Source organism: Oenanthe melanoleuca, chromosome 1A (assembly GCF_029582105.1).
Source record: "Oenanthe melanoleuca isolate GR-GAL-2019-014 chromosome 1A, OMel1.0, whole genome shotgun sequence".
In the NCBI taxonomy this organism is placed as follows: domain Eukaryota; kingdom Metazoa; phylum Chordata; class Aves; order Passeriformes; family Muscicapidae; genus Oenanthe; species Oenanthe melanoleuca.
Genome location: NC_079334.1, coordinates 37,877,643 through 37,904,613, shown reverse-complemented (window position 1 = coordinate 37,904,613; position 26,971 = coordinate 37,877,643). Strand labels below are relative to the sequence as shown.

The 26,971-nt window shown below is 38.3% G+C and overlaps 1 protein-coding gene across 2 annotated transcripts in view; it reads right to left on the bottom strand.

Annotated features, from left to right (window-relative positions):
* The window catches only part of GRIP1 (glutamate receptor interacting protein 1), a 301,151-nt gene that overhangs the window by 209,929 nt on the left and 64,251 nt on the right, over positions 1–26,971 (bottom strand). The window contains exon 1 of one of the 2 annotated variants that reach the window (XM_056514544.1): positions 44–176. The exons of the other annotated variant lie outside the window; for it this stretch is intronic. Within the exon in view, the coding sequence (XP_056370519.1) occupies positions 44–176 (133 nt within the window). Of the gene's footprint in view, positions 1–43; positions 177–26,971 lie in introns of those variants that run through there. 2 annotated transcript variants of the gene reach the window in all.

The following is a 26,971-nucleotide window of genomic DNA, read 5'->3' as shown; positions in this document are numbered from 1 at the left end:
TTTATCACAGCCAAAGGAAAATGAAGTTATGCAAAACACTTACTTCGAAAATGTTCTGAGGCATAATAGTAGACATCCTCATAGCCCTCGTGGTAATCCTCCTCTGGCCGGTACTTTTTGCCTTTTCTTCTCCTCGATCTCCTTATCTGCTTGACAAAGCCCAAGAAGCGCTCCATGTCCTCCCTCAGTCACAGCCCCCTTCGCCCTGCGCTTCACAAAGAGCTGTCCCAGCATGAATCGAGCGCCCGAGCAGAGCTGCAGCTCCCACCAGCTCCGCTACCATTCAACAACCCCTCCCTTAGCTCAGCTCCGACTGGGAAGCATTTTGTTTTCCCTTTAAAAAAAAAGGGACACACAGACACACTTTATCAAATCTACTGACTGGAATATTTCAACCTGAAAATAAATAAAGGAGGAAAGCATGGAAGCAAAAGGAGAATTTCAGGATTTCAAGCTGCTATTAAGCAGCAGAGGACAAAGTTGAAGAGACCTGCTTGCCAGGAAGGGAAAGCCCAGCACTGAGAGCTCCCTATCCTGTGTCTCCATCATTTGAAGAGGGGCTGGGAGGCGGGGATAGATGCTAGTCAATGGACTGAACCATATCTCAAGGCAAAACAGGTTTCTATTCGCCAGTTAAACGCTGCCCTCACATCTACCGGGCACGGGCTCAGAAGCACATTTGATTTCATTGATTGTAAGAACAGGAAACATGCCAATCCATTTCTGGCATCTCATACACTGGATGAATAAATAGCAAAGTGGTTTAATCCATACACACAGCCCACTCACCAGCAAGTGAGTGCCGAATGTGTTAATTGGAGCAGCAGGGAGAAAGCTCGGCAGCTGTTAAAAAATGACACATATACCCACTGGGCATTAGTGTATTCTAATCACTGCCAGATCTAAACATTAAAAGGCACTTCAGACAGGTCTCCTACGGAGCTGGCCAGGGTATGTGGCAATAGGCAAACAAAGGAAGCGACATCACAAGCACACTATGACAATACTCATTTCAAATCCCAGCGGAGTTCAAGAAACTTTAAAATTAAGGTGCGGCAGGGCGAGAGAACAAAAAGCCTGAAAAGGCGCTGGCTCTCTTCTTGCTGCATGCCTGAAATCTGCATGCATTCCCTAAGATAAGGCTGGAATTTCATCCGTGTTCCTGATGAAGTTCCCCTCCTGAACAAAAACAAAAGCAGCGACTGTTTGAATCCTATCACGTTGACATCTGTCAGGGGGTTTTTTATTGTAATCATGTTCCTGCAAGCCCAGGGAAGTCTCTAGTCCAGCAGGACCTCTCCTGTCTCTTGGCACAAGTCAGTCACCTCAGTCAAACTATGTGCTGAACACAGTCACTTGCATCCACGCTCCCAAGAGATACCGTTTTGCACTTAAGAGCATAAGGAAGTCAGAAAGTCTTACTGTAAAACAGATTTTACAGGTTCAGCATGTGGAAAAGGAAAAATACGCAGAGCAGGGATTAGTTTCTGGTGATGCAGACATTTCAGTGAGTCATTTTGCAAAGAGTAAACCAGGGCACTGTTTTCAAAAGCATAAAAGAGGAAATAAAGCAAAAAACAGGATTGTAACTTACCAATTCTGTTTCAAAAGAAGTATGCAGAGATTTATCAATATTAAGTTGGGATTTTCTAGTTTTTTTAAACATGTGAAAGTTATAAGTAAAGGTCAGCTAGACCTGATGTCTGAGGATCCTAAAGCACACACACTGAAAGATGGAACTGGAATTCTTCTCAGCTTGTTCCAGCTTTCCAGGTATTTTAAAACAATGTTGTCACAAACCCACACTCATTTTATCCATAAAAGCTCAAAAACCCCCGGATGCTCCTCACAGGAATACAGACTCATCCTCCTTGACCTCACCAGCTCTACTTTCCCCCTGTGAAAATGCAGCCACTGTCACTAGCTGATGAACACCCCCAGGGCACCACCAGAACTATTTTTAGTGAAACTTCTATAAGGAGGTTATGTTTCATTACAAGCCTGTTTTTATCACACAACTTGCAAATGGTAAAGACCTTAGAGGAATACCACAGGCGCATTATCAAAAATAAAATAGCCAATAAAACTTCACCTATGGACTTTAGGAAGGGATCACTGAATGTTTTGAAGGTTTCAATTTGCATCTCTTCTGTGCTCTGCTATCAAGCAGCAAAAACATTACTGTCAGAATCATGAAAACCAAAGATGTAGCCTATAGCAGAAACAACACTCTCTCTTTTCAGAGAGGGAAATGTTGGTTTGTTGTCCCTGTTGAGGGCCCTCCCTGACAGATGTGGAAAACATATTTTTAGGTGTTAGAAACAGTCAAGACAGAAGTCTTCCAGCCATCACTGCTCCATTAACTTAAATTATTAAGTTAAATTAAAAATTACAAAGCTTTTTAAAAAGGAGAAAATGTATAACTTTCTGGGTCTTAAACTGTCTTCTAAATGAAAGCTGAAAACTGGAATCAGACACACTTGGCTTTGTTGTAAATACAACTTTTTCCAGAGCCTCTGTTGCTCAACATGCAGCTTGCCTGGTCCTCAGCACAACCCAAGCAGACTTTGGTTCTTTCCATAACAAGACAAATACAGCAAATAAGTAGATAAGGGAGCAACCAAATGATCTGAAGTTGCAGCACAAGCAGCAGGTGCAGGACATCACCTGCCTGACCACTTTTAGAGAGAACCAATGTAAGACTGGGCAACTTTTGAGCTTTGGAAAGTACACCATTATTAACTACCTTGTGCAATAGACTTCCCCTTCTCTCTCATGCTCATGAGGTGCATCACACAGCTATACAGCTGCTATAGTAAAGCAGAAAAAAATGCATGGAATGGCATTACTGGGCAGTGCTCATGGTGATATCTCCCAGCTATGGTGTGTATAAAGTATGAAGGGGCTGTGGGGGAGCACAGGCTCTCCTCACACAAGCAGAGGGGGTTCAAGCTCTGCTGCACTTCACTCTATCCCACCTCCTACTACTCTCTACAAAGACCAGGCTCCATCTCCCACTCCAAGGATGCAGAAGCAGGCCTGCAGTTTCTAGTGCACAAACCAGCAATCCTGACAGTATGTAAATCACACACTCATTTCCTTTTACATGAATGCAAACAGCAGACACATATAATTTCAGAATTTTTACATATCTTTTAAAAAAACAACGAGCAAGCTAAGTTTTGATTGGATTTTCTCTGACCTAAAATATTGCAGTATTTGGGGAAATTTAAAGAAAAGTAAATACTTTAACTGAGGACATTGTTGTTATATATTAATACAAGTCAGAGCATTAAGTACTTTACTATACTTGTAAGATTTATGAACAAAACTTTTGTTTCATATGCATTACATATCACTGCCACTGTTTCCTGAAAATACTGGAGACATTCATTAGCTACTCCTCATGCCATAACTGTAAATATTTAATCATAGTCCTACTTTCAAAGGTATACACAAAGAACTCAGTTTCATAAACACAGCAGTTAGGAAAAAAACCCAAATAAACAGCTTAACTACTGCTTTCCCCATTGCTCAGACTTCACCCTTCTGCATCTTCTTGTGGATAAGAACTCATTTCTTAATGAACATGAACGTGGTTCTGGCAACCTTCTGCTTGAAAAGAAATAAAAAAGCAAAACCTAATAGAGGCATAATGGCAGTTTCAGAAAGGCATATTGATTGTACAGGATGAACAGTGAAAGAAATAAACACTGGCTTTCAAATTTTTAAAATGCAAAACACAGAGATGACAATGAGTTTCATCCTTAATGACAAAGAGAATAGGATAATTATGCCCAGAGGGCATAAAATTAGATGTTGGTTTACATTCTGAAGCTGTCTCTGAACTAGAATTTCAAGAATCAATTTTCTGGTGTTTTCATGCCAGAACAGAAAGTTGCAATGTAAATATGTCTGAAGCTCTTTGGCTCATCCTTTCTGCCTACCCCAATAAAAGCAAGTATTCTATTACCATCTCCAAGGGGACTCCTTAGAAGAAGCAAGGATTGTCACGCTGTCTCCAGTATGGTGGGCATAACAAAAATTTTGCAAGTGGCACTGGTTAGATAATATTTGCACACTCCATTCTGATAATTAATTTGTTTAAGTTAAGGAGAAGCTCCATCAAACTGAATCAGTCTCAAGCCTGTGATTTACTGGAAAAGACTTCATAAAAATACTAAAATACACATAAATAAGACAGTCCTTTTTGAAAAGTTGAGCTGAAGCATAAGTGCTTTTGCAGTCATGGATAATTTTCTAGAAGACAAATGTCAGCATTTAAGCTTTAATTTCTCTTTATACCCTACCCAGAACAAATATTAGATTTCTCATAATGTAAAATATCTGCATTTAACATTTTATTTGCACAAAATTAGCTCTACAATTATCAAGGTAAACTTCCACAAGTGACATCCTTATTTTCTACAGCACTTTTTCCAGTATTTGGGAAAAGCAGCAGGAAAAATATCTTGGTATCCAAGGATAAGAAACTAAGGTAGTAAATATTTAACAAGTATTTCCATTTGAGTGGACTTGCAAACATGATGCTTTGAAACCAGAGCCTGTATATGAAGCAACACTCTCTAATGTGTTGCACCATAAATACAGAATGGAATAGGCACCAAATATTAACAGTTTTGGGCAGGTATTCAGCACTCTGTTAATCAGTATGTTTCAGTGCACAAAAGAAGAATAGTTTAGACAGATGAACCCCTCCTACCCTCCTGTATCTCCCTCTGCTTCTCTGGGCAGCCCCTAAAAGTTTTCTGCTGGGAGAAGGAGTGCCCCTCACTGGGAGGCAACCATGTAAAGAGAGCACACGATGGCAGGTGCAGAGATCTACCTGCTTCTGGTTACCCTTGTGAAAAAACCCACAGAATTACACATGGACAATACAAAAATTAGGATTAATATAAACAGGTCTTCGAGGCTGGCTGAATAGAGGGAACATGTTTTTTCCCACCTCCCTCAAATCCCAAAGCATAAAGGTACAGCAAACCTCAAAGGAAGAACCAATCACTGCTTCTCTGGTTCTCCTTCAACTGAGGGATGTCTTTGACAATCTGCTGCCACGGTTTTTGAAGACCAGGAATAATTAACAAAGGAACTATTCCCCTTATTTATTTTACAGTGTCATCTTGCCTGACTTTTTAGTTTTTCAAGTGGTGTTTGTTCACATGCAATAATTGCTCATATCAAGGCTGCAATTTTCCACTCCTTGCCCTAAATACCATGCTGCAAAACGTGAGCTTATCAATTTGAAAATTACAAAATGCCTGTAATCAACAATCTATTACACTCTGTAAGAACATATGGCCAATATTTGCAGAAGCAGTGCTGTGTACAAAGCCAATATTGTGTGCAAGGAGTACCTAGCAGCAGCCCACCATCCCCTGAGGGACCACTGCCCCACCCAAAACCCCTCTGTCAAGCTAGATTCTCAACACAAGTTTTATTCTCTTCCTAAAGACATCTGAAAAGAGCATTGCAGGCATGGGACATACTAAATATTACACTGCATATCTCTCCCATCTGACAGTTTATATCACGCACATAAACAGTGCACTGTCTCTAGAATGCTGCTGCAGGAGAACTGGGTGGTGGTGAAATACTGCTGATCCACTACTGCTATTTTTAAGATCTGGTACTTGTTATATACTGTTAAATTATCAGTTTGCTCTGATTTTAATGCATTACATTCAGTTTCACAAGTCATACATTCTTGTTATTCATTGTTCACACAGAATCATACCACCATTTTTGTCTTCTGCTCCTAAATTAATACAAGACTTGAGAGCTGCGGTTCAGCTTTTGCATCACCTAGCTGTAAATTAAATTAATTGCCAAATATTTTTTCTTTTCACTCTTTTTTCTTTTTTTTTTGCAAGTGAACACAACACACATTTTCAATACTTTCAAATAAACAAAATATACGACTTCAGTTCTTTATAGTATTTTATCATATATGTTTATTTTGCATGAACCACATTCCCAGTGGTTTTGCTTTTGCAAAATTTTCTCACACAAAAGTGTGTTCATAAATGTGAATGCCAACACAGGGATGAAGGTAAAATAGGACACAAAGGATAGAGGAAGAGGCTACTTTCATTTAGAGGGCACTGGGGGACTGCTTGTGTGTACAAGAATGCTGCCTCTCATATATGGAGAACGCCGAGAAATCTTTGTGGTGCTGCTTTGAAAGGGTCACTTGTCAAGTTGAATTTCATGCAGAATGTATGCTTCAGGGGAAAAGACACTTTTTTTTTCCCCTTCAATTCAGCTAAAGCTGTTTGCATACGTTCTATTTTTTTTCTCGCCTTTCTAGCCTATTTGGCTTTAAGTAAGTGACTCATTAGAATATACAAATATGCATTAACAAATGCTAACTTTACCACCACCAAGGAAATACTGCTCAGGTAAAATTAGGTACCAAAAAAGTTCGAATTTCCTTAATGTTTTGTGACATCAATAATCATTCTACAAGAAAAGCTAAGCAGAGAACTATTCCAACCAGATGTAAAACCCCTTCAGGGTTAAAGCAGTAGACTGAAATTTTTAAATACTAAAACTAGAACACAGTTCTTTGGAAAGTCTGAATTAAAGGTGTTTTCATCTTTCTAAAGAAACGTAGCAAACGGCTAGAGGGAACACTACCAAGATTTTGCATAGTGTCTGTTTTATGCACAAAGAATATGTCAAATCAACTATGAAATACATATGAAGAAGCAGTTTAGAATATGGATACGGTTTTTACCCCTCCCTGAGTAAAAATATTTCCCTAATTTTTGATTCTTTATCAACTGCATGTGTCAACTCTAATAATAATTAAAATGCACATAAGAGCATTGGAAAGAATGAATAATTAATTTATGAAATTACAGCTGCCCAGAACAAAAATACCTAGCTAATACACTAATTGAAGTTCTTAAAATAAAAGCATCAAAATATTTTCTTAGGCTGCAGACCACAGGAGATATAGCGTGCCATGAAATAAGGTTGCAGAAGGTGGGATTTCACAGTTAATTGACAGTGGAAGACCTCTCTGAATATGTTGTGTGAGATTTAAGGTAAGTCATGGGGGAATCAATCATTCAACATCTCTTTACACGTTACAGTTCATGCAAGAGACTTTTTGCTATGTTCCCCCTCTTCTCTTACCAATATTTAGTTGTGAAGAGCAGTAAAAGCCTTGTTATGTTTCATTATTGAAAACATCCACCAGCCATATATTTTGCATTTCTCTGATGGACCAATTATTTCAACAAGAAACTTCTGTAATTTGTTTAATAAACTGAAAGAACAGTTAGAAGTAATAAAAGATGGGCAACAGGAAAGAAATCTGAAGGGAAAAATATAAAAACTCTGGCAGCAACTATGAAATTGCAGTAATAGAGAAGCACCTCTGGGAAAAAAAAAACAAAAACAACAGGCATACAGAGAGCTGAGCTGTATCCTCAGCTCCATGTTTTATCAGGGTCAAGATGTAGTAGATAAATAGAAAGATTTTATTGCAGGTGAGCTCTGACAAGAATAAAATACTGCTTGACTGTCAAGGAAACACTACTACAGAGAAATTCCTCATTATGATCACATGAATTTACAATAAAAGACTATGTAAATATATATGCAAATTAAACCATCCATCTGGAGTCCACTGCCCTAGAGGCACAGGCCAACATGATGGCAATGAAGAATCCAGTTTTTCAGATGGATTAACCCTTCTCCTTCTCTCTCAATACCCTCCACATCCAGTTTTAAGTAATTCCTTATGCAATCTGAAACTGCAAAGCATACAAAGTAAAAAAGAACAGTAAAAAGACTTGAAAGGCAAAAAGGACAGCTTCACATGTAACTTCCCAGTAATGAGATGAGGCCCAAGTATGTGTCCACAGCACTGAAGGATCGAGGTTTGCATCCACCAGCTCTCAATAGCAAGGCCCATTGAACATTAGTGTGGTACTTCATCTCTCTCATGCCAAGCAGCAGTTTGGGAAATGAGAGCTGCTGACACCTCTTTATGTATGAGGCTTCACTTCCCTTCTGTTCCCATTCCAAGGGCACAGAACAGGTTCTGCTGTTCAGTGTGTAATTTGTTTCCTAGTTCAAGTCCACCTTTTTCCATGCAGGGGAAGAGAAAAAGGATAAATTAAAAGAAAACAAAAAAAGAAAAAAAGGGAGAAAATCTGCTTAATGCTGCTTCTAAGATGTTAACAAAGGAAATACAGACAAAGCAAATGCACAGACTTCAAACTTGGCTGCTCTGTCCTCCATAAGAACAGCATTCCTGTGTTTGAATGTTAAGAGGCAAACCAAAGGAGGGGGAAAAAAAAAAAAAAGCATCACATCCCAGGCTTGTAAATCTCATTTACTTCTGCTACATGGTTTGACATTTTCTGCTGTAAATTCACTTTTACAATAACAACTTTGCCACATAAAATCGTAGGACTAAATATAACCGCTTGTTCAGTGTTGCACTCTTTGCAGGGTAATAATAAAGGCTGTAACAAATAATTCTGATTTTACTTGGAAAGACTATGAGATCCTTGACCTCAGCATACATTTCAGAAGCAACAGAATAATTGAGGTTTCTTCTCTTTGAAAGCTGATAGTTCCAAAACCAAAGGTTACTTGGAATTTACATTCTGTGACACCCAGCAGAGACAAAACAGTCTGATTTTTCAAACTTCTCTTTAGTGATGCTCTGTGCACCAGGATTTATCTCATTCCTCTCCTGTGGCACACCTCATCAATGGTAAATACAAATGCTTTTCAAGCTGTTCTCAAGATGTCATCCCTAACACATCCACTTTACACCACTTATTAACAATCATTTTCATCCTCACACTCTGCCCTGTGCTCTTCAGTAAGAGCCACAGCTTCAGGCATTGCTTCTGTCGTGGTACACAGGTTATAACATGGGAATTCACAGCTCCTGGAGTTTTTGTACTGTTTTATGTATCTGGTCACATGAGTAAAAATGTGCATATCAAGAAATACATAGCATTCCTCTTTGTTAATGACTAAAGTCACAGAAAACTAATATACTGCTCAAAGAGGAAATTCCTTTTTCTTAACACATACCTCAAGTGGCAGAGCTTGTAATTAATCTCAAGATTCAAGAGACCAAGATACTCAGAGACTTCAGTTTCCACCAAGACTAACAAAATGGTAAAAGAAAATATCATGGAAATATTGCACCAGACCAGTTAAATCATTGTCAATTAGTGTCAAAACTGACATAGTTAAATCTTCACTATCCCAAAGAATTTCATAACTACTGCAGATATCCCAAGAAAGCTTTTCACTCTTTCAAATGCTCAGAATACATCTCTAGTTCTAAGAGATGCAAATTCAGACAGGATCTGTATTTTACAAACTTGTTAATTATTGGTATTTGGATTACTCAACCATTAACTTTTTGCTCAGAAGCACTAAAGCAATCCTGTAGACATGCTCATGCATTCTCCCTGGTTTTATACCACTTTATGCAGAGTATCACGTGGTATTGACTGACAATTAAGATTCCTTAATAAACTATTCTGCAATTCTTTCCCCTTAAAAAAAAAATCCCCTTAGGCCCTAGTTCAATCCCTTAAAAAAAAAAAGATATCTCTGACCATCCTAATCTCTACTCTTGGAGCTGTATTTCCTGCTAATTACTTCGTGCACTACTTATTCAGGTGTAGATGACACAACTTTTGTACTGCTATTATATAGGATGTCAACCTAGCAATCTTTGAAGAGCTTAACCTCACTCACTGTCCCACTGAGCTGAACATGATGCTTGGTGGTAGCAAGGACTATGACAATGAGCAGCTGCTGCATCAGATACTTCCAGCTGTGCTGGTATTGCCACATCCCAACTTCAGATGCAGTCATGCCACGAGTCTTGTTTCGCTTAAGAAATATATTTTTAAAAATTATACAAAAAGTTTACAAAGCAAGCTTTTCTGCTGGGCCTAAAGATCACATCCTGGAAGCCAAGAGTGATGGCTTGAAAATTCCTTTTCCCAGAAGTCTAAACAACCACAATAAATTTACAAATGTAGACATGCTGCACTATTAAATTTCATTTCACGCTTAGTAAGCAAACATTATCAAACTTTAAGTACTGTCATCCTCTGTCTTTTTAGTCAGAAATCTTATAGCCAATAAAGGTGTGACCTTGAAATATTCCACAGATGGATGAAGTCACTTAATTTGCTAGTCCCTTTGTTACACATTTTGCAGAATTGCAAAGTTAGGTCACATTTACTCAAATTTCACTTTACAGGAACTTTAAAAAATGCATTAAGAGTCACTAGAATCACGTGCCTGAAATTAAAAATGCTGAGACAATGAAGAAGCTAATTTTTTCACATACACGTAGTACTCCTAGAATTATTTTTTTACTGCCAAAACATAAAAAGTAAACCTGTATGTTATTTTATTAATACATTGTCAAAAAGAAAAGTTTTATGTTTAAGGAGACAGTGAAAATATATGGCCTTGTATGAAAGGATGATGAAAAGTTACAGAACACAGGCGTAAATTTTTCAGGATTTTTCATGTGGGCTAAATCTACTCTGATGTTTTTTTTAAAGGGAAAACTAAAGGAAAAATTCCAGTGCTGCTTTATTAAGGGATAGCTATTGTTTTCTGATACTCCTACTGCATTTGATGCACTATACCAAACAACCAAATATATATATGATATACCTTTTAAAATTAATTAGTTGCCTAAAAAAAACCCGCTTCAATTACAAGACATAATGATTCGTTACCACTTCAAATCTTATTGAATCTTATCTTTTTTTTCCAGTCTAATTACCAAATAAGAAGACTAAATGAATAAGAATTGCAAAACTCTGAAAAGGACTTAGGATCTCTAATGAGTTGTAAATAAACAAAGAAGTTGAAAAATAAGCATTTTGCATCTTTAAAGAAAAAAGAAAAAGCAAACAAAAGTTAATTTGAAGTACTGCTTGGTTGCTTCTAAGTAAGTTCTCTTTTTTTGTCTCAAATGATCCCCTTCTGAAAGATCCACCATCTCCACCCCACCAACACATATCCCAAGAACTGATTCCACACAGAGATAGAGTTACTGTGAAATCAGAAAGACTGGAAAGAATAAAATCAAGCTCAACACCACCATGTATGGAAACAGACACAGCTTCAATCTAAATTGTACATGAGCTGCTTTTGGATTTAAAATGCAAAATATCTCAACCAGATTCTCTCTTGGTCTCTATGGTTTTGGTTTTTTTTTTGTTTTTTTTTTTATTTTGGTTACTCTTACTTTTAAAAACACCTTCTCTGAATACTGGCATTTACTGAGGCCAGTGGGAAAAACTCCCACTGTCTGAAGCTGATGTTCTATCCCTGCAAATGTCCAAGGCTGGAAGAGGCTCTGAGAAACCTTATCTAGAGGATGACATTCCTGCCCATGCTGGGGGTTTGGAACTAGATAATCTTTAAGGTCCATTCCACACCAAACCATTTAATGATTTTATGACTTAGGAGGAGGGGTTTTTGTAAGATTCTGATTTCAAGCTTTAGTGGTTACTTTACAACAACCAAAAGGAAACGGTAGCATGAAAGGACAGGTGGGGAATGACCCAGTCTTTTGCAGCTCACATCCTTGATGTCATCAACTGTTACTCATGAGACCCAAAGCTAAGACCTGGCAGGTATCTGCAAAACCAAAGCCTGCATGAGTTGGAGGAAAAAATCCAACTTAGCTTTAAGATATTCCAGTCCTTTTACACAATGTATTTGCATACACAACTGATGCGTGCTCCAGTGCCTTTTTTCTTTTTTTTTTCAAAATGAACATAGGAATGGAAGAATTTCTACCACTAATTTCGGAAAAACTCTAGTTTAGGAAGACTATTCTATACTCCTTAATAGTGTATACACCAGTTAGGCTAAAATCAAGTACATACTAATGGCAACACATGATTGATTTATGATTGATTTATGTCCTTTATTTTACCTAGTGTATTCAATAACTTCTTGAAAGAAAGATAAAAAGTTATGAATCACATTTAAGCTCATCAAGCAAGTGTTTAAATTCAATTTAATGAGATAAGTTCTATCTGCTAATGCAGTCAATCTTCCCAGAATCCCCTCTGATGCCACTTCAAAGAGGTAAAAGGGAAAATGTGACACTGAATATTAGGTTGGCAGCATTGTTTCTGAAAACTACATTGTTGAAGGCACTGTGTGCCTATTAATATATCATAGGCTGCTTTAAAACTAGCTGCTAGACTTAAATAAGAATTTCAACATGTAGTTCAAGTTTAAAGCAGACAAGATTTAAGAGACAATAACGTAAAGACATCTTAAAGACATTCTTCAACTCAAAAGACAAAATGCAAATAAAATCAGATCCTTCCCTACTAACTCTTTGAATTTATCCTTCTCCTTATTTTTCCCCCTTCTGTGTACAACATTTTGAACATTGCCTATATTGGCAATATTGTTCAGCTGATCAAGTTCAGAATCTTTTGATATTTGTGCAATGAGAAGCTCACCTATAGAGTGGGCTAACTTTCCCAAAAAAATCCATATTTCTAAACAAAGGGAGGAAAAAAACCACAGGAAAACCAAAACAGAAGTCCATTTACAAAACACAAGGTGAAAAAACAATTCACATACTTCTGTGAGACGTCAGCTCACAACTGAGGTAGTAGGACTGGCCTTTCACTGTGGGTAGAGCACCACGGACTTTGAGCCAAGCACTTCCAAGAAGACCTCACTGCTGCCCTTCAGGATTAAAGAGGGCTCATAAGAAAGGTGCAGACAGACTTTTCAGCAGAGCCTGTTGCGATAGGACAACAGGCAATGGTTTTAAACTAAAAGAGGGTCGATTTAGATTAGATGTATGGAGGAAGTTTTTCACAATGCTTGTGGTGAAGAATCAGCACGGGTTGCCCAAAGAGGTGGTGGATGCCCCATCCCTGGAAACCTTAAAGGTCCACTGGACAGGGCTCTGAGCAATGTTATCTGGTTGAAAATGTTCCTGCCCATGGCAGAAATGGGGGCAGGGTGGACTAGATGGCTTTGAAGTTCCTTTCAACCCAAATTATTCTGTGATCACAGTGATTCATAGAATTACAAAGGGTGCCAGCACCTTGAAACAATGAAATAATGCATATGGGTTAATCACTGGCTCATCCTACCAGCAACCTTCCATTTCTCACTCTTCCATACTCTTTAGCCCCTGAAATGGCAGTCTGAGCTCAAAGGGCCAAATATCACAATACCACAGATTTCGGGAGTTATACATGGACTGACAATTATTCACCAAATGAAAACATTTTTGAGGATTTTTTTTTTTTTTTTTACACTGTCAGCAAGTTAGTAGATAGTGAATGTGCCGGCAGATAAAGGCACAGTACTTGAAACAGTATTAAACTGGCAGCATGGAGTTGCAGGGGGTTGTTTATGCTAATGTCTGTGTACATTTGCTTAAAAATTTATGCCAAACAATGTTTAAATTATACAAATAGCCTGACCGCAAGTGAAGAAATACAATATTCAAGCCATGTGAAGCCCTTCTTTCAAACCCTTGTGTATTTATTTTTAACAGGCACATCAGCATCCATTAAGCACAAAGAGAATTAATTTCTTCTTCCCAGTCACATTTATGATCAATATGAGTCAAACTCTTTCAGTAGTTTCAAAGTGGATCTAAAATAAAGAATCAGTCATCTGTGACTATTTAAAGAGCCCATGGCACTTTCATGTAAGACGTGACTACTGGACAAAATCTCAGCAAGTGCTGGTAATTCCACTACATTTGTATGAGGTAGATGTTCCTCAATATTGCAACTGAAGATGTGGTAGCTGGGCTTGTTCTAATTCTAGTGTCTCAAAGCCACTAGCTGTCATCTTTGAGAAATGGAAATACAAGACTAGAAAAGGTCAACTTCAGTCTTAAAGCAGATGGAGGGAGGGAGAGGAAGATCTTTATATGATTTGTATTAAACTTTCACTTAAGAAAATACTGAGATTAAAAAATTAAACAGAACATTTAAACAATAAATCAACAAACAACCCCTGGAAAGCAACCATCGTGGATCTCTCATGATTAAATAATGTCAGATTAGCAGCAAGACAGCAAACCATGTAGACAGAGCACAACAGATGTCATATGTGCTAACTAAATATTCTCACAAGTATGCAATATATGTCACTGTCTTAAAGAAAAGTCCTATGTCAGGGTGAATGCAAAAACTGACTGGAAAGCTGTACTGAATCCAAACAGAAAAGAAATAATTTGGAAGATGTGGATCCACTGCTACTCAATATTTTACTTTCTATACATTATGCATATGCAATCCTTTATGTGCAATTTCCATTTTTATCTATCTAGGTCACGAATAAATCCCAAGACATCACCAATCTTAGACTAAATGCAAGCACACTGGATGAGAAGATTAGAATAGAAAATAAACAGATTGAAGTAATCATCTGAAAGAAACAAGATGCCTTTCAATAAGGAGAAATGCAAGATACTCCAGTAAGCAGGAATATGCAACTGTATAACCTGGGGATGGAGAACACTGATTAGGTAATTATTACCCTGAAAAGCATCTGTTTACCACAACCATTCAGTAGTTAAACCCAGCTCCACAACACCCACTATGGTAAACTACTCAATCATGCACATATATTTAATAGCAGAGTTATTTCTTTGCTCTCCTACACTGGTAAGGTCTGAACTGGAGGCTTTTGTTCACATTTAAGATGTCAGAATTAAAAAAAAAAAAAAAAAAAGTGTGCACGGAAATTTAATCAGAATAAGAAATAAAAGGGAAGTGGGGAAGACTGAAGTGGAAACAGAATACACAGAAACATCAAAGTCCATGAAAAAGAAAGGAAATTTATTTTATTTTTTCTACAGAGATGTCTGGAAGATTCAGGCAGAACATAAAATAAAACATTCAGCAGATAAGGGAAGCAGGATGATCTGACAGAAACCCCAAGAAATTCAACTAAAGCAATTGCCAAGGCCTGCAGCACAGGCACTAAGTGGAAAGAAAAGCAGCCCTACTGAAAAGGACTGGGGGTCCTGGCTGAAAACATGTCACACATCAGGCTGCAGTGCATCCTTGTAAAAATGAAGACCAGCTCCATGCTGGACTAAATCAGTAACAGCAGGTAAAGAGGTGCTGTCCATCACCACTTGTGAGACAGCAGGGGCAGCATTTGTCTCATCTGGAGCACTCCAGGACAGAGACATTCCAAAGGCAGTGGAGTGCCATGGCAGAGATGAAGAGCTGGAGCACACAGTGGATACAGAGAGGCTGAGGGGCAAGAGCCTGTTTAGTTTCTAACCTTTAAAAAAAAGATTAAGGGAAATCCAAGTGCTGTTTTCAAGAATCTGGAGAAAAGTAAGCCAGGCTCTTCTCAGATATTCACAGCAGAAGGACAAAAGACAACCGACATAAGTTACAGAAAGTGAAGCTCAAATTATTCTACTTAGATAGAAGGGAGGAAAAAAAATCATGGGAATGTGGTAAAACTTTAGAGCATGTTTCTCAGAGAAAACTTACTATCCTTAGTTATTCAAAATTCAGCTGAATAGGGCCCTAAGCAACTTGACCCAGCTTCAAAGGTGGCACTGCCTTGAACAGGAGGCTGGACCAGGCAACCTCCAGAAGTTCCTTCCTACCTAAATTTTATAATTCTTCTACGGTGTCTGTGAGGAATGACAAAGATAGTGCCTTGGGCTAGGAGACCAACTATACAATCTCCAGAGGTTCATTCCAGCTATTTTTTCCTGCAGTCCTGAAAACTGAAAGGCACTAATAAATATTCAGACAGAACATGAATTTTCTCCCTTTTTTGTGAACAGCACTTCATTCATTTTAGCCAATGGGTTATAAATATAAACAAATATTGTATATTACATACTTATAAATTTGATAGTAATAACATTCAGAAATTAATCTTAGATACCAAACTGTATGGACAACAAGGGGAAAAGTTATAGGGGAGAATGTTACAATAGACAGCATATAAAACAATATTTTCAAATACTTCTTTATTCCATCTGCAATTCCCAGAGAGGCTCTCAGGCACTTTGCTGACAACCACAATTGGAACCTTCTCTGAGTGCTGGGCTGAAAGCCTGTATTGAGAGAGGAATATGTGGTGCACAATCACTTTTAAAAAGCCCTTTTTAACTTTCAAGGCCTTTAAGGCACAAAGACAAAAGGAGATTGGTTATATCACATAGGGAATTTACCTGGATAATCCAAAAATATTCAAGGCAGGAACAAAGATCCTTCAGCTGATCACCTATAAGCTTTCTAAAACTAGTTTTACACTGGAAGGATGATCATACAGCCCTATTTTCTGTATCTCACAGAGTTTAGAGAGCAGTGGTGATGTATGCAGTCCACTGAGGAGAACTAAACCTTAAGCTGATACCTTCTGACAAAAGAACTGAAGATATTATAAAATCAAAATTCTGTAACTTCCTCCCTCAAACCTGGAGATAAATTTGAATGTGCAAATGCAAAATAAAAATGCTTTTTTAAAACTTTATACCAACACATTTTCCTTTAAGGTGCAGACAATGTTTTGTCCTCACTATAAAAAAAGCTGTTAATAAATGAAAGAGCTTGGTTGGAACTGCTTACATTAATCCCCCAGTGGCAGGAAAGACCACAGTAATAGCAATTACTTAATGTGACTGATTGTGTCAGCTTAAAAAAATAAATATTGCTTGCATTATCAAGATCTATAGTTTTTCACATATCTTGTATAAGAAAAAAACATGATTACCACATTAAATACTGGCCAACAGACTATTTTTTCATAACTCTTTTAAAAGGCAAGATTGTCCTTCCTCCAAATAAAGCTGTAAAAGTCTTTCAACATTACAGTTCAAAGAATAGCCCAGATAGTTCCCAAACTGTCTGTGAAGAAAGTTCTTTAGATGCATCTCACAGGCTGGCAAAAAAAAAAAAAAACACCTTATTTGCATACAGGCTGAAAACAATAGAATGCTCACTTTCTGAGAAGCCTAAAATCTCAACCAGCATATAAACATTTATTTTTATAACTATATATACATGTTCCCTTTTAGAGTAATTCTTAGTATTTCTGGTGATTCAGCCACATAAAGTATGCACATATACATATCACCCACAGAGAATAAAGGCAGATCTTTAAACTTGAAAGTGTGTAGGTATAACATGAAATAAATTAACAATTCTGCTACTTTTAAAGTTAATCAAATATATATGCTCTTATTGTCCAGAACCTATATATATATATACACACACACACAAAGACCTGCATATACAGATGTTTTACTGAAATAAGAAATTTAGATTCTAAAACTTTAAGATTTAGTAAGATTTTGATAGCTACATACTCATCTGAGATTAGCTTTTTATACTTCTACCATGATAAAAATCTGTTTGTAAAACATGCTGTTACCCAGGAAACAAGAACAAATGCATGTGCAATAGGAATAAAAATTCAAAAGCCTTGGATGAAACTACATATACTAGAAGTGAGTCATTTTTCTCTTACTTCTCTATATCCAAGCTAAAGATTTCAACATTACTATAATCAATGTATGCATGACTTCAGTAATAATTTAAAGGCAGAAAAATGAAGAAGATGAAATAAGGAAATAAGAGGAAAATTGGAAAAACAAATTTTGTAATTTTACACTCTGTACTTTTCAGCAACTATCATTCAAAACAAACTGGCATCCTGTTGGAAAAATTTTAAACTAATGGTACAAGAGAACAATGCAGCTCTCAGAAGTTCACAGAAAATTACATTATTCTCAAAATGCCAAACAGAGAAAAGAGCCAACATGTTTGACAGAGGCTCTCTCCAGCATGAATGGTTACCTACAAGAAAATAAATTTCTGCTTCAACTTACAAGGGCAACCTACTGTGTGCAGGTGCAAAGTTCCAGGGGTAGGATTTTTATGGTACTGTGTATCTTCTGGGAAAAGCAGAAATTGTCACAACATTTTATGTGCTATCTGAACATGACATTTAGGTCCTGACATAACAAGGCACATGGTCAGACAGCAGTCTCTGTCAATAATGATGCTTCTCACGTAAACGCTGTTCGATTGGGTGAGGAACTCTTGAAGATTTTGCACTTATAGATTTGTGCATTTGCCAAAAATAAAAACTCCATTTTTTTACATTCTAATCAAATTAGTTTGCTTACCAGCTTTTTGCAAATGGGTAATACCAATGACTTGCTTAGTTTTTAAACTATATTCCTTAGCAAACAAGAAACTCAAGATAATTGCTGCTGGAAAAAACTGGTGTAATCTGATCCCATAAAATACTGTAACAGACATGCTAGAGAGGATTCTGATACACCGACTTAGGAAAGGGATTAGGTTAATACCACTTCTCTTCTGAACACTGCATTTAACACACTTCAATTATATATCTGTGTTAATTTATGAGTTCTCATGTCTGGGCTAAACTTGTTACTAGACCACAAGAGATACAAAAACAGTAGTTGGATTAAATTAAAAGCTGTAAAACCTAGATGGATTACTCAGAGGTAGAAAATTTCAAGAAGCTGTACAGACTGCTAACTAGACATTCTAAGGGTAAAACCAGAAGTGTCACCAGGCAGAAGTGTTTGTGGCGAGCACTGCACTGCAGAGGCAGGAAACACATCAGAGGGTTTGTTCTCATTTCTCAAACATAAGAATCTTGATCCATCAGTTTTTATATTCCGCAGTGCTATTCTAACAACTTCAAACACTTGCAAGTTCAAAATTACTGAAAGGTATGTTTTAAACAACTCAGAATGTGTCCAATTCTTTTGCATGGAAAATAATAAAAGGCTCTGGATAACATCAAAATTAATGCCTAACCATTTGGTGTATTCAAAAGGCAAGAAAAAAATTAAAAGTTACCGAAGAGGCTTGAAAAAAATAAAGCACTGAAAGTAACCCCTGTTAGCTACAAACACTCAAACATAAATAGCAACTTCAAGTGTTGGAAAATGTATTTTTGTCAAGTTTAGAAGATGCATTTGAATTATCATAGTCTCCAGTAGTCTTTCTAATCTAATCCAGTTGTCTTTCCAATAATTTTGTATAACTTTTAATATCTCTCTGTGCTGCTTAATGCCATTTATCCCACTTGTCTTTTGCTTGACTTACAGACCACTTCTCCTGCACTCGCACCTTTTTTCCTTCTCCTCTTTATATTTTCCTTATCCTTCAAAAATCTTTCTTCCCTTGCAAAATCAGTTTTAATCCTGTAGTAGCCCATCATGTTTTCAATAGCTGCTTTTCTTTCTCATGGAGAGGTTAAATATCCCAGCAGAAACCAGCAGGAATTGAGAAGAGCTGGTGAACATCTTACTTTGCTTCTATAGAGGAAAGAAGCCAAAGGTTCTTTCAGACAAATGGTGTTTCAGCAACCTCCTTCAGCACCTGTTCTTCCTGCCTGCTCCTCTTTCACCCATAGATTCCCTCTCTTTCCTTCTATTGTGTCTTTGACTGTCTATACTCTCCACTAGCTCTGATTTCTGCTTTCTACCATGCCTCACGTGTGTATTTTCCCCTAACCCAAATATTCAGATTTTAAAACACAGTCTGTGTACTGATATATAACTTTCTAACAAGGAAAAGCCTCTCCCTTTCCTTATTACCTTATTCTTGCATGTATTTTTTTCCTCAAGAAGAGTCGTGTTAGATCATACACAAGAAGCACAAATTAATTTTCCTTCTCTCATGACCTTGTTAAATTTACACAGCCCAATTCTAATATCTCTGCAAATAGTCCAAATATTGCAACAACTGTGACCAATAAGAAAACATTGCTTCTGAAATAGTAATTTTCTATTTTCTATTCTTTCTAAAATAGATGCTTGGAGCCCAAGAAAACTGTGTCTCCAGCTCAAAGTCTTCTGATCCCTTTCATGACGCAGAGTGACAGACAGCTGTGCTTTCATTTTCAGGTTAAAGGTTAGGCATGCTAATAAAAACCCAGCAGGGACTGGGAGATGCTGCTGAGCACCCCACCTCTCTTTGGCACATGACAGCAGCTCCTGACTCCTGCTGAACCAAACCTCCTGACTCCAGAGATGCTCCTGGCAGTGTCAAGGTCAGGGCAAGCAGCCCCAGCTCTCCCCTCCCTTTCCCCACACAGCCTCTACAGCTCCTATCCCACCACCCCTACACTGCTCTTTTTGCTGACCTGGAGAGCTGTCCAGGACACCAAGCTGTAAACCAAGTCAGGGAGCAGATCTAAGTTAAAAATAAGCTTTTCTAAGAGGGTCTAGCACCCACGCTATAGACAGCTGCCTGCTCTTCATGTGTGCCTTATAGAATTCCAAAATTATGGCACAGCTGTAGCTTTAATGCAGCCATCTGCCACTTGAAAAGACATTCTCTATCATTAGACTGTACTTATTTTGGAAGGAACATTGAAACCTACAATATTAAATTGATTTTCTCTTATTTTTCTCCACTGATGCTGCAGCTGACATGTGTGATTCAACCTACTCTTTGCAAGAAGGGTCCATTTCCACATCCTCTTGAACAGATTTTTTTTTTTTCCTAAAGCTCCATCAAGGCTGCCCAATGCAGATATCTCAAGTCATTTTCACTGATGTCTTTGAAGCAGATTAATTTTCTTTTCTTCCCCAACTCCTGCTCTGTAAGAACAGCTTCAGGTAAAACCAGCAGGGCATTCACACAAATGAAGAAGGCACCATCACAAGCAATGCTCATCACAATGACCAAACAGGCATTTGTCATTTTTGGACACATCTCCGAGAAACAGAGCAGTGCTTAACTTTCCAACTCAAGGTATTGCTGAGACAGGCACTGGGAAGGTTTTTTTAATTATTTGGCTTTGACCAGGATCTGACTGATGAAGACCTAAAACAAATCTGAACCTATTCAATGAGCCTCTCTCCTTCCTGTTTACATTTTGGTCCTACTTTTCATGTCTAACACATGCCAGGAGAAGACTTCTAGTCCTTGCTATCTCAGGAAAAGGACAATGATGTTCTGTTGACCTGTTACTGCACCTGAAAAATCAGCTACAGGACTTTGTAGGGCATGGCAGAGGATGGGGACAGTGGGAAGCTCGGGATTAGCAGACCTGTGATGACACTGCCTACATGAAACAGTGCTGTGCTGCTGGCACTGGAAAAAAAAAATAAAAAAATGTGTACTTCCATCTTGCAGAGATTTTTCCTGTGCTTTCAGCTTTCCACTGAACATCCTCCCTTGACAAGACCTCACTAACAGTACAGTGCATGAGGCAAAAGTGAACACTTTTGGTCAGTGTTCCAAACACTGGAAGGTCAGTGAAGAATTTTACCTCTTTCATCTTAAAACTTTCAGTTAAAAACCATATCCTGTGAGCAAAACTGTGTGACAAAACAGTCTAAATAAATATCAACCAAGTCAATACATGAGGTTTTTTTCTATTAGGAATTTGAATATTTTACACATCTCTAAAGAAAATATTCCAACTTTTTTTAAAATAATCATAAAATTGCAATGTGAGAGGTCCAAGTTTTGGAGTAAGGTTCTTGGCTAAGTACTCCTAAACACAGAGAGCGTCCTTCCAGGGAGTCTAGGTCCTGCAACCACTTCTTCAATAAACAATAATAACAATGAAAAACACTAATCCATGGCTTGGTTAGGACTGGATAACAAAATTTTCCTCACTCACAGAAATGTTAAAAGAAAGGTGTGAATAAAGCTAAAAATATAATTTGAGCAGAGCAACAGTATCAGAGAAACTGTAACATGAATTCATGAAACAGCTTCAGTGTCTGCCTTGGAGACACTTGCTCACTTGCCAAGTCTGTCAGAAAGAATTAACTTGTCAGCGAAAAAAAGGGTATACTATATGAAGAAGTATTTGTTTGAAAGTTATACTGCAATTTTTCATCCTTCCAGAGACTATTTCAAGCTTTCAGGCATGATTTGCTGTTTTTCATTTTGTTAACGGTAATGCTATCACATGGACACATCCATCCTGTCCTTGATGCTTATATAACAACACCTCCAAAAGAGAAGAGATTAAAAAAAGGAATACTTTGCAACTTTCTTGATGGGTAAGAACAGGAAAAGGATTCTATTAAAAGCATCTTGAATTTTGGGATAGAATTTCAGGTTAAGGATCTGTTAAGAATAAAGAAATCTATCTGAAGCAAAAGCTAAAGAAGCAATGACCTCAAAAACAGAACTACTATCCAGGTTTCAAAACCAGGGGCCATCATGATTGCTCCCCAGCCAGCAAGGTCATATACAGCTCCAGGTGTCAAGACAAAATATTTGATAATGAGCTATTCAGGACTGATTTAGGAAAAATAATGTACAGAGGCAAAATGCTCTACTAGGCTAAGTGTTTGAATTTGGTTAGCACTAAAGGAACTGGCTGATGGAGTTATTTGGATAGCTGTTCAATCAGCATGCTAGCAACACCCTGTGCACCAGGACTGGATGGAAGAGATTGACACCATACACTTGCAGATACAAGTAACCACAGAGAAGAGCCAATTTGGACTCTTCTGACCTCAAAAAAGGGCATTGATAAAGAAAACAGGAGCATATGGGCCTACTGCAAAAATGCCTTCAGCTATTAAACTAACTTGAAAAAGTATATTAAACTGTAATACAAAGGAGACAGAAGGTTCATCCTGAGAAGTCAAATAGTCATCTTGCCAATTAAGATGCAAATCAGAGCTTACATCAAATAGGTTTACATCAGCTTCCAGTGGAAAAGGCTCATTGAGCTGGCCCAAGCTAAAGCTCTGTACTGTGAGTGTAGCATGTGTACCAACAAAATGTCTTCTGAGAGGGGACATGCAAACCCACATTGGTTATCCACTGTTTGAAGCATTCTCTGCTGCATAGAACTAATTTGTAAATCAAAATTTTACTTTTGCTGTTTGATAATCCTGTCCAGGAATATTTTGTGTAACCTAACACAGGGCTAACCAGCCACCATTAAACACAGCATCTGCCATCAGCCACCAAGTCAGGACCACCCACTCTGCCCATCTCCCCTGGCCAGCAAAATGAACAGGCCCTGGCAACCTACACATTGGTATCTCCATAAATATCAGTACAATGGATCAAGCAGAAAACACTGAGCAATGAAACTTTAACTGCTTTTGAATTTTTTTCTTTTCAGACTATTAATTATGAACTGAAGAAGGAAAGCAGCTTTATAAATCTCATCAGAATTCCTGGGGGAATAAAGGCAAGACAACATGAGAGCATTTACTCCGTGGGACTCCTGCAGAACTGCTGCTCACAGAGGACAGGTCTTCTCACAGACAGCAAGCCCACTTGAGGTGGTGAAGGAGCCAGCACAGTCTTGCTGCAAGGACACCATGTGCCAGCCAGAAGGTGACCATCTTTGTCACTTTCTCATGTTTATGATTTGAGAACACAAAATGACAAAGTTCTGAGAAATCCCTTGAGTTTAGATATGATACAAAGAAAAACAAGAACACTTCAAGAAACAGGGTAAAAGAACAAGATACACCTAACAGCATTAATTAATCTACTCTAGCAAGGTAATAGGAGACAATATTATTGTCTTATATATTCATATTATTAGTGTAATGTTCGGGTTCATATTGTCATTTGGTATTATTTTCACTTAATACCATTGTCTTCAGAGACAATATCTAAACTGGTTAAAGACTACACAGTCCCATAACACATTTTCAATAACATAATCTTCATTCTTCCATAGATATCAAGGATGTAAGTAGCAATGATGACCTCCAGAACCAAGTGAAAAACAACTGCAGCCCAATCTGATCCAAGAAACTTGTGCACATACAGGTAGAAATCTAGTTTCTAGAAGACTGAGCAAGTGAGACCATGCTACAGATTCAGTGGGCAATTACAGCTTTATTGGTCACAACTAACTTCCAAATGTTTAGTTATAATTCATTAAACATAAATGAACTAAAAATCTGATGTTATTTCTTTTTGGTATAAACACAACAGCTTTAGACTCCAAATGTACATATGCAAACACATGCTCTCCTGTAAAAATGCAGAAAAATTCCAATAAAGCTATAAAATAGCACCAACACAGAAGAAAAGGTTTTTCCACTACTGATTTAACACCTCCCTTCCTTCTGCCACATGGACACTTGCTCCCTGAGCCTTCCCTGGCTTGGCAAGGGTGGTCTCCTAGTTCACTTGGCCCTAGTGGTACTCTCACCAGCTATACCTCAAACATTTTGTTTGCCAATTTGACTTGGAAACACTCGTAGGGATCACATGAAATTTTAAGACAACAACAAGATGCCAACAGAAATGTAAGGAAAAAGTCAGAGATAAAGTCAAAACCAGGGTCAAATCCAATCTGATGTCTTCAGGAATGCAAAAAAGGTGGTAAATAGGGCTGGGTTGGCACACATTCAAGCAGCAAGTACTGTGATTAAAATTATAGCCTGGCCTGCATCACATTAATTGCATTCTGTGCAAAACCAGATTGCATTGAGTATTTTCTCCCTATTCCTTTCACTCCCTTCACCCCTGAGACCTAGCTGTGCTCTCTGGTGTGTCTCCTGAATGGTAAAATGTGCTGCTGGTGGCAAACCTGACACAAGTTTCAGCAGCTGATGGCCAGTTCCCATTCTGTTAGTGCTGAGAAATCACTCATCCAGCAGCCAAAGGAGCCACCCGGTGTCACCACAGCCCCACCAGGACTGTAAGCATGTGAACAGGCAGGGACTTGTGCAAGTTAATTTTTGCATTAGCTTCTCTGTGACAGGAATTGTTATTCAGAGCATTTCTGGTGGGCTGGCACTGCCTTGCAGAAGAGCATTCAGCAGTTCATACTCTCTTTGCCTCTAGTTTGCACTTGCCAAAAGCCCTCAGCCAGGATTGCACAAAGGACTTTAAGTGCAGCATCAAGGAAACTCAAAGTATCTGGCTCAAATGTAATAAATAGAAGCCCTGTCACTGCAAAAGGCCTTTGCAAGCAGACAGGAGCTTGTGCCTGGTTGGTTACCAGTGCCCTTCTGGACTCGGGCACTTTCTTCACTTATATCAGCAGAGTAGGGAAAAAAAACAGAACAGGGAGAGTAAAGACAGAAAAGGAATTGTTAAGTCCACATCCAGAGGTCAGCTGCTACCCAAGAGTAAGAATGCACATCTGCATGGGACTGGGGGGAGTAATCCATGCAGGAAGGACACAAGGTGTATTTGGGAGAGCACAGGAACCGGCCAAAATATGTTAAAGGATGCAACTGATATGAGGGCAGAATATATACATAAGAGCTGCAGGAAGAAACCAAATGCTGGGAATGATAGGCTGAACGTTTTCCTAAGTGAATTTCATCACAACTCACCAATCTAACAGATAAAGCCTCTTGAGTTAAAGTGGAACACTTTTTGTGGAGGATGAGGAAAAGAAAACACGATACAACCAAAATTGTGATCCCTAGAAAAGACTCACCTACTCAAGTCCAAATTATTTACTTATTATTATAGACTTCCAAGCCACCAAACCCAGAAAGCAAACAGTTGCTTCTGTTGACCCAAAGCTGACAAAAGTACACAGACACTGCCCATTTCCTATGACAACAGTCCTGCAACTACAGCTGTAAGTCACACAGAAAAGTTGCTCTTAACCTCCTTGAAGCAGACAAACGATGGCTAAGATGCACTAAATACCCTGTTTTTTGAGAACTCTGTGAGCATCACATTGGGAAAACAGTTCTGTGCCATCAGCTTCTGGTAAGCTGGGGAAAAAAATTGATACCAAAGCAGTTTATTCATATCTATACCTACTCAGAAATCTTTCAGTTAATACTTTTGGGAGAGACATATAAAAGACAAACTAGTACGTGATCAGAAGTGAAAATTATTTGAGAAGGATACTTGGTGGCAGGAATACCAAGCAGTGTTCTATGTTTTAATGAAACTTTGCAAACAAGCAATGCTAAGGCAACAGCCAATACAGATGTATCTCCTTGTGAAAGCTAAGGGGATCAGCAGCAAACTGAGCCTCTGGAACCTAGCACTTTCCAAAAATTAAAGCTGAAATCACTGTAGAGCTTGGCTGGAGGATTCTCAGCAGACCGGTGGCAGCATTTTCCCTGCAGACAGTGAGAAGCCTGCTGTAGAGTGTCCCACAACACTTTTCCCTGTGCTATCCAGCAATACATTACAGGATCTCTGCTTAACAAAGATTTAGAGCTGTGGGATGGGGACCCAAGGAGAAGGATGTGACAGAGAGGCAGCATGACATTAGGTTACCTGATCTTTTTCTAGTCCAGACTGGTGTATGTCCAGTCTCTGCAGGACTTCTTAAACAGGGAAGCCCTCAGAAATGGATCACATGCCCCTGCTCCCTGAAGCATCTCTTGCTTCATGAGGGGATGCTGTGACTACTTACATGAAAAAGTATATTGGTATTAGAAGTTGACAAATTATTTGCTGCAGGTGGTGATGTTATGAGTTTTAAGGGAACCCAATTACATCACTTTCATTGCTTACTGCATGGCATAAAGGTCAAACATACACACACATACATGTATTTCTCATTACAGGCCCTCCTGTTTTTTCACTTCTCTTCCCTCACACGGAATTTAAGTGAGGAATCAAATGGGTTTTTCTCTATCCCTGTGGCAATAACAGAAGCTGATGTCTTGCCCACTACCCTACATGCCTAATATTTATATTTAATAGCTATATATATAAAATATCTAGTTAAATGGCTTCTAGAGTCACCTCAAAAAAGATGTTTTGAATACCACCAAATTCTAAGAACAGAAGAAAATTCAACAGCTGCATAGGGGCTTATAAATCTAATCCTTTTCTGAATAGCCTGATCTGAGGTAATAAGCAGAGACTCAAAGTCCTTAGTTTACTGGCAGGTGTATTCAACACCTTCAGTCTGTCTGCTGAGCCTAAAGGGGGTAAGTAGAGACAAAAAATGAGTGTGCTTGCAGGTGTGAGTTTGCAAAAGCAAC